The 14,092-nt window shown below is 41.2% G+C and overlaps 1 protein-coding gene across 8 annotated transcripts; it reads right to left on the reverse strand.

The window, feature by feature from the left end:
- Positions 1-976: 976 nt before the first annotated feature.
- HNRNPH1 (heterogeneous nuclear ribonucleoprotein H1) lies at positions 977-11,248 on the reverse strand. 8 transcript variants are annotated; one of them, XM_033096673.1, is made up of 14 exons: positions 10,022-10,174; positions 9,419-9,547; positions 7,958-8,113; positions 7,606-7,749; positions 5,969-6,107; positions 4,850-5,028; positions 4,700-4,771; positions 4,510-4,643; positions 4,229-4,364; positions 3,772-3,831; positions 3,620-3,679; positions 2,832-2,924; positions 2,321-2,370; positions 977-1,726 (listed from the first exon to the last, which is right to left on the reverse strand). In XM_033096673.1, exons 2-13 carry the CDS (start codon positions 9,513-9,515, stop codon positions 2,321-2,323), a joined length of 1,320 nt encoding a protein of 439 aa, XP_032952564.1. In that variant the 5' UTR covers positions 9,516-9,547; positions 10,022-10,174; the 3' UTR covers positions 977-1,726. The 8 variants fall into 8 exon arrangements, with proteins under 8 accessions (XP_032952564.1, XP_032952563.1, XP_032952559.1 ...); XM_033096672.1 differs by having other exon boundaries at positions 3,590-3,679; positions 10,022-10,173; XM_033096668.1 differs by lacking the exons at positions 2,321-2,370; positions 10,022-10,174 and adding an exon at positions 11,225-11,248 and having other exon boundaries at positions 3,590-3,679.
- Between the last annotated feature and the right edge of the window lie 2,844 nt (positions 11,249-14,092).

A 14,092-nucleotide genomic window follows, 5' to 3' on the forward strand; every position in this document is an offset into this window, starting at 1 on the left:
CGCCAGTGCTCACTGCCTCCCGAGAACCATCACACCCTAAACCGGCAGGACACATTCCAAGTGCAACAGCTGTGTGTGCAGTCAAACATGGAGCAGCACCTGCCAGCAAAGGGCATGTGGCAGGGAGAGGAGGGTCTGCAGGGCCTTCACTCCCATCTTTGTGCCATGCTGCCACCTAGACTATTAGAGTCAAGCGCACCCACCACACTCTTCTCACCCAGAAACGAGAAAACCTTCAGCAGTCACAGCAAGGTGAACACACACCAGGCTTCAAACAGTACAAGCCTGTTGTCTGCAGCTGAAATTCTAAGTTCTACAGAAGGGTGTCTGGAACCACACCTTTAGCTTGCTGATGCTGGATTATTTCCTAGCAAATGTCAAATATGAGTTCCAGCCTACCAAAACCAATAGATCTCTATTATCGATTTAGTCATTTTTACTCTCAAATACATGGTCTTCCACCTCAGGAGCTTTATAAGAAATGAATTTTGCTTTCAAGTGAACTTATTTTTAGGAATGAGACAGAAATATAGATATTCAAACCTCAATTTGAAAGCCTTCTATGAGCTGGCTTCTAAGACACCTCATATAAGCCCAACTCAAAATGCCATGCGATAGGGCAGGGCAGCGCCTGGCCACTGGCCTCTGGCACTTCCCTCAGCCATGCCTGGAGGCCCCCATGCACATGCAGAGCATGCAGTGAGGTCACTTCCGCCTCTGCTTTGTGCAAATGCTTAGCAAGTGGAAGGCAGTGCAGGCAGGGTCTGTGCAGCCAGGCCACACACAGCCCTTCCACAGCGCCCCAAAGCTATTTACCTTCAGGTGTATTGGAAGTCTGAAGACATCTACATGACAGCCTCAACTGCCGCACCTCTCTGCCACAGCCAGAGACGTGGACCACTGTCACCTACGCCCCGGGCAGGAATAGAGCACCAAGAAACAGTCCACATGACACTGAAGCATAGACAAGACAAAGTGCAGTTTTTAAAAGGAAGATTTATTTGACAAGTTTCACTTAGCGCAATACACCTAAAAGGAAATCACAATACAATGAAAGATTTAAATCAAGGCCTCAGAATTTCATACAAACACCAAGACCAAAATCCTAAAGTATTGGTATTGCGTCTCAAATTTTCCCCATTAACTTAAAAAAAGCTTAAACTTACGTGCCTTAGAAGTTATTAAATGAAACTAGAATTAACAAACATGCCAAATGTTTCACTTTTAATCGTAGACACAGCTCCTATACTGAGTTTTACAAAAAAGCATGTCTTTCAACATGCACCCAAAGTGTTCAATGTAATGTGATGTAAGAGCAACATTTAACATAATTCAACTGCTTTAACCTAAATACACTTACTGCTTAAGTACATCCTACAATAGAACTAACTTGAGAAAAGCTAAAAATTGTTTAACAGTTATACTCAACTTAGTTGTTACATCCTAGATGAATGTGTGTTCAAAAATACTGAACCTTAAGTCTTTAAAACAATCCTGATTTCCACTTAGAGTAAGCATAAATCACAAGCTGGTATTGCAAAACTGTTAAACTTAAGTTTTGTCTCTTTCTTTAAAAAATGTCGCCTAGGAGTCAGTGATGGGGCTGGTTACATTCCCCACCCACCACTCATACTGGACACACTAGACATCCCTCCCATTCCATTCACGCCCATAGATGCACGGCTTCCGCTACTGTAGTAGCTGCTGCTCACTGCTCCTTGGCTGCCTGCAGAGAGATCAATTTGACAAGTCAGGAGAAGGATCATATTACCAGGCAAGTAAAATAAAGCATTCCAGGAAAAAGTTGAAAAAAGTATACGAGTACAAATGGCTGCTGTCCAAGTGGCGAGAAGCATGTTTGGGAAAGGGGACGCCCGACTCCAAACAAGTCTCAACCCCTTTTCTCTGCAGTACCAACTTGCCAGACTCTTGTGCTACCATTTAAGCGGAGCTTCAGGATCCACGTAGAAAATTAAGTTTAAAGGAAAACTAGTGTTTTTCAAAAATTGCAAAATTACTTCATGTTGTTTCTACAGCTAAACAAGGCATTTTAAAAAAAAAATTTACCATAAGCATTCACAATGTGTCCGTCGAATGGCATGTATGAATAGGAGCACAGGGGCAGTCTCTTGCTTTTCCTATTCATGGTGGGCAGGAAGTGAGACAACAAAGTGGGACTTAAAGGCAACTCACTGTGCCCAAAATGGCAGCCTCCATGGAGTTAAGTCAGAGCCATTGACTGCTATAGAAATGGTGTTATCACAACATATCAGTATTTGCTATTGGGAATTTAAATTATATTTTTTGAGAAAATATTTACCTATGCAATGTTTGATTGAAAATCACTGGAGTTTTCCTGTAAAACTTGGTCTGCAAAAGGATTTTGTAGGGTAAGACTATAATACCAAAATCACCATTCTTTAGACCAATTGAAAAAATAATTAATAAATAAAATCAATCCTAGGTTAACTGACTAGTAAATACGGTCCTGAACCCAACCACCATTTTACTATTTTAAATTCTCCCTCCATCTAAAATGGATTTAATGCTAACCGAGACAGAAAAAGTGAACTATTTTAATGTTTTAATAAATGGAGGAAGATGTTTTCTGGCCCAACATTATTTCAAGTTGCAACAATAACTATTTTTAATTTATATAACATTTCCCCCACCCAATGATTGGTTCTGAAAATTAAGCTACTAAAAAGTTATTTTAGGATCAAAAGCATCCATTTAATAACCCCCAATTTTACCAAAAGGAGCCTGCATATTCCCCCAACTAAAGAAACCTGCCTAAAACTTATTCTAAGTATATTTAAAAACATGCTTACCATATCCACTCATGCTGCTCTGGCCGCCATAGCCGCCTCCGTAACCTCCACTCAGCTGCTGGCTAGCCGGGCCCCCGTAACTGGACTGGTTTGCTGTTAAGTTAAGAGAACATTAGAACCTTGTTCCCTATGTAATGTGGTACCTGGTGGTACCGGGCTTGTAATTCTAAATCTATGATTTTCCAGTCTTGACCTTACATTACTATTACCCTTTGCCTATTTTCTATGATGAGACTACCTTTCTATCCATTTCTTAAACTATTCAAACATTTATATAACAACTGGCCAACAGTATACACATCAGCAGGACTAAATCCACATGATTCCATAGAGGCATTTTGAGAATTCCTTATGAAACTGCTTAACTGGATTTAGTGGGGCTGTTCCCCATAACAATATAAGGCTATGTCAATACACAGGTATCACTGAACACCTAATTATACCCAACTAATTATATCCACAATTTTCAGTTATTTTAATGTGCTTTTCATTAAGTATTAATTTTAGATATATACTTTACATAGACAATTCAACTACTTTCTACAGTGCCCTCCCCCATAAGTTCTTACAACTATTTAGTTATCTATTCTAAGCAGTTTTGTTACTCAAAGATTTAAGTAAGCCAGACACAAAATTCAAATCAAAACTTCCTTTGCTTAACTTAATTATGCTAAACTCATTAAATATAAATTAACTTAACTTATATAATCGACTTATATAGATATGTTTTGGTTTTTAAAAAAACTAACGATATTTACACAAGCCCATGCCTCCCATCATTTGGCTACCATAAGCACCACCGCTTGCTCCTGCTGTAGAATTCAAGAAGAGTTCTACATATCTGTGTTCTGAAATGAGAGAAAAGGTATACAAGGTTAGCTTAAAAAAAGGACACTAAAGTGATATTTACACAAACCCATGCCTCCTAGTATTTGGCTACCGTAAGCACCACCGCTTGCTCCTGCTGTAGAATTCAAGAAGAGTTCTACATATCTGTGTTCTGAAATGAGAAAAAAAAGTTTGAAAATGTTTGTTGGTGAAAGAAACAAGCACTAAGTTCTTAAACAAGTAGATCTGTGCACTTCAAACACATTTTGGTTAAAAAAAAAAAGATTCTAGTTGCTTCTCTCAGGTGATTTACTTGAATTATGCAGCTTCCAAAAACTAGCCTCTCGTTCTGAACATTCACCTAAATTGCTTTTTAATTAAGGGTATACTTTAAGTCAATGTTCCTATCAAATCCCTTTCAGTCACACTAATTTAAAAAACCCAAACTTTATTTTTAACAAGAGCTAACCTATTATCAGCGAACAAACTTCTCATACATCCTTACTAGTCCTCTCATGTTACTCGCACAACCACCTGTAGAGTCCCCAAGATACTTAAATCACACTTACGCATATTTGCTTTGTCTTTCGACATAGCTGCCACAGCATCTTCATGAGTTGCAAACTCAACATCTGCTTCACCAGTTACTCTGCCATCAGGACCAATTTCAATATGTACTCTCACAGGGTTGAGCGGTGAGAAAAACTAAATACAAGGTGTTTCAGAGAATCAAATCAACTTTCTAACGTTACAAAAACAAAATTTTAACATGCTGTTTCACTTAAGCAAAATAACCAAGTTTGCACTGCTTTACTGATACAGCCGGCTTATAAATTCATCTTACACTTACATTATAAATGTCATTCTCAGTAGCTCTGTAAGGTAATCCCCGCATGTGTACACAGTGTCCTGTTGTACTCTGGAAAGTAGAGCCACCATCCCCATATCTATGGTCAGACATTCCTGAAAAACAATAATTGAGGTCTAGATGGACAAGAGTGTCAGTATCCTTCAGTTGAGAAATTCAATTCTTACCTTACCTCTTCCAAATCTATCTGACCCAAATCCATAGCCATCATTATAGCCATTATAATCATCATAGCCTCCATAACCTGAAAGACAAAAAGTACAATCAATCAAATGAAAACACACAGAGAACCACCTCCTGAGGCCTGCATGTTCTCACGTACCTCCACCATAAGCACCACGCCTCATCCTTTCAAAGCCAGCTCCCCTGCCAATGCTGTTATACCCTCTGCCAGCCCCAGGTCTGTCATAGGGACCTGGCCGCTGCATGGCCATAAGCTTTCGTGGTGGATCATAGTGAGTTCTAACTTCAGCTCGACTGCTCTTAAAGATTTCGATATACCTAAAGCATTGTTCACGAGGAAAGGGGATAGGGAGAGAAAACATTAGTTCATGTCATACAGGTATATAGTTACACAAGAAAACAATGTAGTCATAGCCATGAAACTGACTAGTATTTAAAGCCAGATTTCTTATATTTGCATAGGCAATGACCAGAAATTCACTCAATTGTAAGATAATTTCATGTAAACTTTATAGAAAACTCACTCCTCTAAGGCAAAGAGCCCAACCTTAGGGGTAGAGGAGTACTATAAATTGTTTTAGGAGGGAAGAATTCCACTCAACTTTCAACATTTCATGTCTTAAATATTTTGGCATCGTGTATAGCAAGTGGGCTAAAAAGCCAGCCTCCACCAACAGTCCAGCCCACACTACACATTTCCTTTCGCCAATAAATACCCCAGCCTATGCTTTTAGTAGGAATCAGCATAGGTAAGCGCATGCTTCAATGAAAAATAGTCACAAGCAAAGAGAATAAAACCTTTTGTGACAATTTCTTGAAAGCTATGCTTATTAATACATATGCAGAATATTTATACAGCAAGAAAAAGTTTGTTGCATTTCAACTTTAAAAACAAGATCAGAAAATATCACATTTTCTTATGGTAATATTAATTTACTAGGTGGGTGTTATTACAGCTAAAGCCAGGTTTGCATTACATCTTTTTAAAGCCATAGTCTCTCAACTCCATTGATTGGGATTAATTAGGAATCTTACAAAATTGCAAAGTAGACCAAATTTTAACTGAGGACAATTTTAAAACCTAAAATTTCATCTGTATACATTATGGGACTGCGACATAGGAAAAGTTTGAAAATTGTGGCCAAACATCAATTGGGACTAGGAAATAGATTAACTTCCTCCTTCTAAGCAGAGAGAATATGGATTTAATTGTTTACCATAAGAAAAGTGACAAATCCAACCAACCATCCATCCCCACCTGTGCCCTATTCTTTCCTTGTGTTTCTTTAGAGCCTTTTCAGCTATTTCCTGTGAAGCAAACTGCACGAAGGCCTCCCCCGTACTCCTCCCCTGGAAGTCCACCGGCAATGTTATCCCATTTGGCACGATTTCCAACCCTTCAACCCAAGGACAAATAACCCCAGTAGGGGGGCAATATTAACATCACAAGCCCAGAAATGATTCTTCTTATAGCTTTAAATAAACCAGAATTTTAACTTTAGGCGAACGGTATGCTTTCAACAAGAACTTTTTAAATATGCATTGCAGTAATATGAAGTTCCATTATTACTAAGTATAACTCAATTCTTAACACACCCCATGGCGCAGTATATAAGAAAATACTTGCTTGACACAGGATGCATTAAGAATTCAACAATTATGAACACTTAATCTATTGCAACGTAATGTTTTGAATTATACAAGAATTTAATAAAGTTTCAAGCATTAAATACAACAGTTTTACTAAATTCAAGACACACCTTTTACCTCATTTTATAGTTCAATGTTTTAAGTTAGTGGAACTTCAAGTACAAAAAAATTTACACATTTAAACATTGCATATACAAATTGAAACATTGCTTAAGTTAATATTCACAAACATACAATCTAAACTTTCAACAAACAACTGATCTACACAGCACAATCATGCACTCTTATGCTCTAACAGTAGTATGATTCACTTCTGGAAATTCCGTCTATGAAAAATCCTTTCCGTGGATACTTTCCCAAGCTTACAAAAAGGGCTTAAAGCACTTTCCTAGAAGATATGAAATTATGTTCATATTTAACGTTGACAGATAGCATTCAATTCTCACCAATTTAGACAAAACAATCAAAACAGACTTGATTTCAAAAATTCTGGCAAAATACAGGACTCGATACATATTTATCTATAAGTCAGGATTTTAACACATACTACACTAAACCATGAAAGGATTTCTTGTTAATTCCAGTTTATCACATCATGAATAATCAAGTAATAGTATAAGATATATAATCTAACATTCTGCTAAAAACATGCAATTTTATCAGCTCTTCAGCATAAAAACATTCAAATACTTTAGGCCCAGAACAATTGCAAAACACTTTCTGTATTTCAGCTTCTAAGACTATACATTCAACCTACTCTTAGGCTAAGTTTATAATTCCCTGGCTAAACCAGTTGCTTCCATAAGTTTTTCTGCATAAAAAGAATTAGACCATTAGACAATTCTGCTCCCATGACCCAATGTGTCTTACACAGACACCTGCCATAAATTACAACCACCTATCTCATATACTAATCTAACGTTAAGGGATCTTACCTTTAACTTGAAGTACTTTTGCTGAACAGCATTGTGAGGAAAAGTTAAGCTATTGAGGACAATCCTCAAAGATCTACTCTGAACTACAATACTAAGTACAAGCAAAGTTAGAATTTTGGAAGTACTTAATTTCCACCTTTAAGATGGGCTTAAATTATTTGAAGGTCTCCAGGAAGAAGAAAACATTAATTCACCTGCATATACTCGCAACCTATTTAAATATCTAAGCTACTCAACCTTAAGGTCTATTAAATCATGTTGCCAGAAGCTAGCCAGAACTCACTGCTCAGCAACAAACACGACTACATACCTGAGAAGAACTGAACAATTTCTTCCTTGCTACATCCAAAGGGGAGTCCTCTAAGCCGTACAAAGCCATCATTGGCCGTGTCAGGACTATTTGGACCAGTATGCTTCAACACCCAATCCATTTCAACGTTGTTTGACTTGAATACTGTAAGAGGTGCTTAGAATTAGTCAATTTTGGAAAGTTAGAGAACAAAGTTCAGACTTCCTGGGTCTTTAGATAATCTAGGAAGAGCTGCCACAAACTCCCTTAGATACCATTTCCATGCGGTCAAATACCTAAAATTCAGAAGGATAAGACAGATCTCTATGTGTTTAATGTTTATTTACTGTTACTAGGGCAACATAAATCAAACCTTCAACATATCTGTGTCCCATAGTTTCTCTGTCTTTTTTCAGGGCCAATTTGACTTCATCTTCTGATTCAAGTTCAACAAAAGCCTCGCCACTCGGTCTGCCTTCTCTGGTGTAGATGAAACGAATACCTTGGGCCCCATTTTGAATTTTGCAGTCTGGAAAGAAAACAACCGTTAATATACAGAATTTTAAACTTAAAACCACCTCTGGGTGATACAGATGAAATGCGTATTCAAGCCCGCACTACAAGCATATCATATACAAAGCCTAGAATGACCAAGATATTACCAACTCCTAGGTCTCTTTGCAGTACTTAAGCAGTTACCTTCCCCAGATCAAACTTTACTCCCTAGATGATATATTCCCAATCCTTCCATAAAACCCAATATTCAAAGCAGTTTCTTGAAATTATCTCCAAGTTCTTACTACATTAATGTTAATGTCTCCATTAACATTTGTAACTTCTCAGCAAATTAAGTCTGGATCCTGTTATTTTAATACACTTTATAAATATACTTAGTTTCAAGTTTCAGTCTGGGACCTTTGATCATTTTTACCTTGCTAGCAGTAACACTAGAATTTTCTCCTTCAAATCCAAATCACAGGGCCAATACTCACCTGAAAGGGGATCAAAGTTACCAAGCTAAAATGCTCCAAGTTGCACAGCTGAAGCCAAACCCAGTCTTGCCCACTGCAAGGTGGCTTCCAGTGTACTTGGTTCTTGTTTTACAGGTCGTTTTCCGTTACCAATGCTAAATTCAGACAGTAAGTCAATACTACAAGTGTCCTTCCAAAACCTGTAAATTTCTTCCAAATTGTTATCAGTCTAATCTTACACTAATAATGAGAACAAGGACATTTTGGTAGAAATTATTCAAGAAACCTACATACTGGGGGAAAAAGCTACATGAGCAAGCTATATAAACTATATAAACTTCCCTGGGCTTCAATGTCCTCAACTGTTAAAGTGAGCCAGCTCAAGAACTAGATGAATAACAACTCTTCAATTAGGAAAATTGTCTGCAATTAAGAAGTGACAGTTTACCTTTCCAAATCAGAATGCCTCTTTTCAAGGACATAACCAAAATTGGAAAGATGTTCTACGTTAACATTTTGCAAAGTATTGCTATTATTTACCGAGCTACTGGACAGTATTTTTAAGATTGAAAGGGAAATCCCATGTATCTTTCCAAGACATCCACAAAGGGTTAGCGCTCCGGGGTATGCAAAGCAAACAAAAAATCCGCCAGAGGCCGCACTCCTCCAAGAGGGCCCCTAGGGCGGGGCTTTCGCAATTTCCATTGCGTAACAGCAGCGCCAGGGTGCGAGCAGCCCAGCGGGAACCGCTGCCGCCCGCCCCCCGCCAGGGGGCGTCCAGGCCCTCCCCGCCCGCCCGCCTGCCCACCCGCCCGCCCATAGCAAGCCCGGGCCGCGAACTCCCGCCTCCGCTTCAAACTCACCAGAAAAAAACCGCTGCACTTCGTCGGCCGAGCAAGACCAAGGCAAGCCCCGGACCTTCACCACGAATCCCTCTCCGCCTTCGGTGCCCAACATCATTGTCTCTTAGTTGGTCCTGGCGTCGAGACAGACTGCAAAGCGGGGATGTGGTTCAACCTGGGAAATCTTAAAAGTTAAACTGCCCGCGAGGCTCCCCACGGGCCCACGGCAACTCTGTTAAGAGCAGAGCCCGTGGGCACGTCAACCCTGGCGACTCCAACACCCAATACCCCCTCGGCCAATGGGCGGGCCGCCAAAGCCGCCGTGGGCACCAGTTACCGCAGACCCAAGCCACAGGGGGCCCGGCCTGGCGCCAGCGTGGAAGCAAGGAAATGGCGGCCGCGCTTCCGCTCCGCCTCCTCCGACATCTCACACAATAGAGACGGCGCGGCCTGCAGGCCCCAACGGCCCTGCCACCGCTCGGCAAGCCACTCCTGGCTCCTAGCGGCAGCCCGCTCCTCGCCAAGGCCCCCCAGGATCTATAGAGGTCTGGGAGCAAGCAATCCTTGCAAAAACGGCATCCTTAGGGGCTGGTGGGAGGCAAACATCGAGCAACAAACACTCACCTGAATATACGGCTTCAGCGTGGCTGAGAAAAAATGGCCAGCGGGCGCCTGCGCATCCTAAATAAGGCCCTTTGAACAAGCTCTGCGCACGCGCAGCCAGGTGCCCGCACCGCCCCCTTGCGTCACACAGAGCTCAGACGCATGCGTACTTTTATGAGCTGGCCCACTTCCAGTCCTCAAGTTATTATGCGCAAGTGTTTGTGGCTTAGCCTCTCCCTCCTGCATAAACCCTCCGGATTATTTTGCGCCTGCGTCTTGTCGCGATTATTGAACATCTAGCCTCCGCGGTTTACAATTCAGTTTCATGCGCATGCGTCTTACTTCAAACCGTTCTCGCCTTACCCGCCAGAGTGGGGGAGGGGAATGGCGGCAGTTAGTTCCCTCTAGGGACCGTATGGTAGTCCCGAGCTCTGGGTTGGGCTGAGGCAGCCGTCTTCCTACCCCCAACCCTTGCCTACGTATTATCTGCGCTCCTGGCTGACCCGAAGGGACAGGCGCTCCCGCCTCTGTATCCTCTTTCTCCCCAGAGCCTGCCCGTGATCACTTGGGCCTCTCCTGGGGTCTGCGCACTCCGCGTGTCCGAAACCAGACCCGCGGCGCCTGGAGCACGTACAGGCGAGTGTGCCTCCACTTCCCCTTACCTGCAGCCGACGGGCCTGGGGCCCCGGCCCGCGCGGGGTCCCGGTGCCCGCGTCTCAGGCCCGCACCCCGCTTTTGCCCTAACGAACTCGCACCCTGCGACCCCTGTAGCCCCGCCCTGGGGTCGGCGGCCCTGAACGCCGCCGGCGCTCTCACGAGGTGTGGCGGGATGCCGCGTCCAGCGGCGCCGCGTGAGCGCGGGGTGAGCCGCCGGTGCGCGCCGGACTCTGCTTTCCCGAGCAGGTTCTGGCTTAATGCTTCCAAGGCTATAGGTACTGTTACGACCGTTTCCCAGGTGGAGGCCGAGCCCTGAGTTCGCCGAGACTCCAGTGTCTCCCGTGTGCGCATATGGCACGAGTTAGTGCTGTTTGTGATTTCCAGCAGCACTGCGGGAAACGGACGATGCCCGTAGCCTCCGAGGCCTCCCCTTGTCTGATCCTGGCCACCCGCCCCACCCCAGGCTTGGTCAACATAGGCAATAAATTAATAATAAGGCAGTGTTGGACAGTGCCACAAGGATACCACAGTTAGGGAAGGGAAGATGCTGGCCAAGGCTGTTCTCACCCATGCCATGGTCTGGAGGCTGAATCCAGTTTTGACAAGTTTGAGAAAACTGTAGAGAGAACCTCAATGCAATAAAAGGGGAGGGTGATCCAGGATAGGCTCCCAGAGGTTGGCAGGGCCTAATCTTCAAAGGTCATTTAGGGGTGTTAACTAGGCAGGGGTGTTAACTCCAAGCGCAGGGGAAGGCATTGGCAGGTTTTCAGCAGAGTAATAGGAGCTGTTTGTAAGAAAAACTGTGCGGTGGATGCAAATGAAATCAACAGGTGAATGATGCCTGCCCTCAACTGCAAACGGAGCTAGAGGAATGGGAGGCATTTTGGCTGAAGTCACCAAAATTTGGTACTCCCAAGTGTTCCAGACAGGAGGTCTATCTCTGGGTGATTCAAAAGCAAGGAGAACACGTTTTGTTCTTGGATACTCTCCAGGACATCACAAAGACACCTCCTAGGGATGTCTTAATAGGTCATAGCATTTGAGGGCTGTGGTCCTATTACCGACCTACGAACACTGGTTTCTGATTAGGTGAGAGGAAAACCCTGATCACCTCGGTAATGCATTTAAAAAAAAAAAAGTTTCTAACTTTTTAATAACATGGCCACACTTCTGAAATGTTTTTTTCCCTATAGTTTTCTGGGATTTCCTTCCAGAATAATAGTAAATGTATAATCATCATAGAAAAATTAGATCATTTCCTCAGGATAGATTTCTAGAAGTAAAAATATTCAATGAAAGGATCTGAGTGTTTTAAAGGCTACTAATGATAAAAGGGTATAGTACTTAGCAATCTTCTCTGGTATGTGAGGGTTCCATGTCCCCTTGTTTTGTTGGCACTGAAAATTTCCTTTCCTCTAATCTTGCTAATTTCATACTGAGAAAAAAACATATCTCTAGTTTGTATGTGTTTGATTCCCAGTGAGGTGGAATAAATGTTACACGTTTATAGCCAATTCCCTTATATAAATTGTCAGTTTGACTTCTTTCTCCAGTTATCTTTTGGTCTTTACTAAGGCTATTCATCTATGGCCATAGTTGTCGCAAACATTTTTCTGTTCACTTATCTTTTCATTGTTATCATGTTTTTTTTAATGTTTAGACATACTGAAGTTTTTTATTTTGATGAAGTCAAAGTCGTGGACACTTTCCTTTAAGTTTATTGGTCTTTAGAAAGCCCTTCCCCATCCAGAGATGAAGTACATATTTATTCATTTATTTTTTTCATCAATTCTAAAACACAATTTTTTATAGTTTAACCTCTCTAAAATAGAGATGTATCCTTTTTTTTTTTTTAAGATTTTATTGGGGAAGGGGAACAGGACTTTATTGGGGAACATTGTGTATTTCCAGGACTTTTTTTTTCTTCCCCAAGTCAAGTTGTTGTCCTTTCAATCTTAGCTGTGGAGGGTGCGGTTCAGCTTCAAGTTGTTGTCCTTTCAGTCTTAGTTGTGGAGGGCGCAGCTCAGCTCCAGGTCCAGTTGCTAGTTGCAGGGGGCGCAGCCCACCATCCCTTGCGGGACTCGAGGAGTTGAACCAGCAACTTTGTGGTTGAGAGCCCACTGGCCAATATGGGAATCGAACTGGCAGCCCTAGGAGTTAGGAGCACGGAGCTCCAACCGCATGGGCCACCAGGCTGGCCCTAGAGATGTATCTTAAAGATCAATGGCATGTCATAGTTTAATTGGCAGCATTTTTTTCTTAGTATGTAAAATAATGGTGTGTCTTAAAATTGATGACATCTTAGACTTGATGGAAACTGGTATATCCTATATTTTTCTTTAACTTTTATGATGACACACTGAAGCCATTAAAATTATGTTGTTGTTTTTTGTTGTTGTTCTTTTTTTAAATTATGTTTTATAGATTTCTAATAGTGTGAAGAAATGTTTGTGATATAATGGAATGTGGGAAAACAGCAGAATACAAAATTAACAAGTAGTATGTCAACCATGTAAAATTATGTTAATGTTATATTAAAACACTATGGCACCAGCACAGAAAGAGAGTACTTAATGGGGACAAAATCTAGAAATAAGTCCAAAGTGTATCTGGGAATTGAGCATTCAATAAGGTGACATTTCATATCAGAAAGGAAAGAATGTTCAATATATGGTATTAAAATCAATGGCTAGCAATTTGGGAAAATGATAGCATTAGAGATCTATCTCACAGCATACATCAAAATAAACTCTAAATAGATTAGAAAGATTTCATTAGAGTTTAAAAGTGTGCAAAGCTAAAGGTACTAAAATAAAATATGTGTATGTATTTATAAATGTTTGAGGTGAGGAAGACATTTCTAAGCATGAAATCAAAGACATAACCACAAAAGGAAAGACTGGTACATTTGACTACATAAAAATAATTTTTAAAATTCTGTATTGAATAAGTTGGGAGAATTGAAAGGCAAACAAACAGAAAAAAATTGCAACACATATGAAACACAAAAGGGGTGTGTGTGGTGTGTGAAATATATATACACATAGGAAATGCTTACTCTTGTAATTGCAGAAGTGTATTACATACAGTATCTCATCTAATCCCCAAAACAACCCAATAGCACATAGGTACTATAATTATCCCCATTTTACAAATAGGCACACTGTAGCTTAAAGAGAAATTTGCTCTGGTACACAGCTGATAAACAGTGGAATGGGGATTGATCCATTAGTCTGCTAGGACCTCCACCTCCAGACCACCCTTCACCATACAGCCTCTGAGGAATAGGAATTGCAAAAGAAGAAATGCAAATGATCAATATACATAATAAGCATGTCTTGGTGGTAACCAAAGAAAGCCAAGTTAAATAACGCAACACCTTTCGCCATTCATTTTCAAATTAATGACCATTTTAAAAAGTCATGAATAGAGATG

This window comes from Rhinolophus ferrumequinum, chromosome 24 (genome assembly GCF_004115265.2).
Source record: "Rhinolophus ferrumequinum isolate MPI-CBG mRhiFer1 chromosome 24, mRhiFer1_v1.p, whole genome shotgun sequence".
NCBI lineage: Eukaryota > Metazoa > Chordata > Mammalia > Chiroptera > Rhinolophidae > Rhinolophus > Rhinolophus ferrumequinum.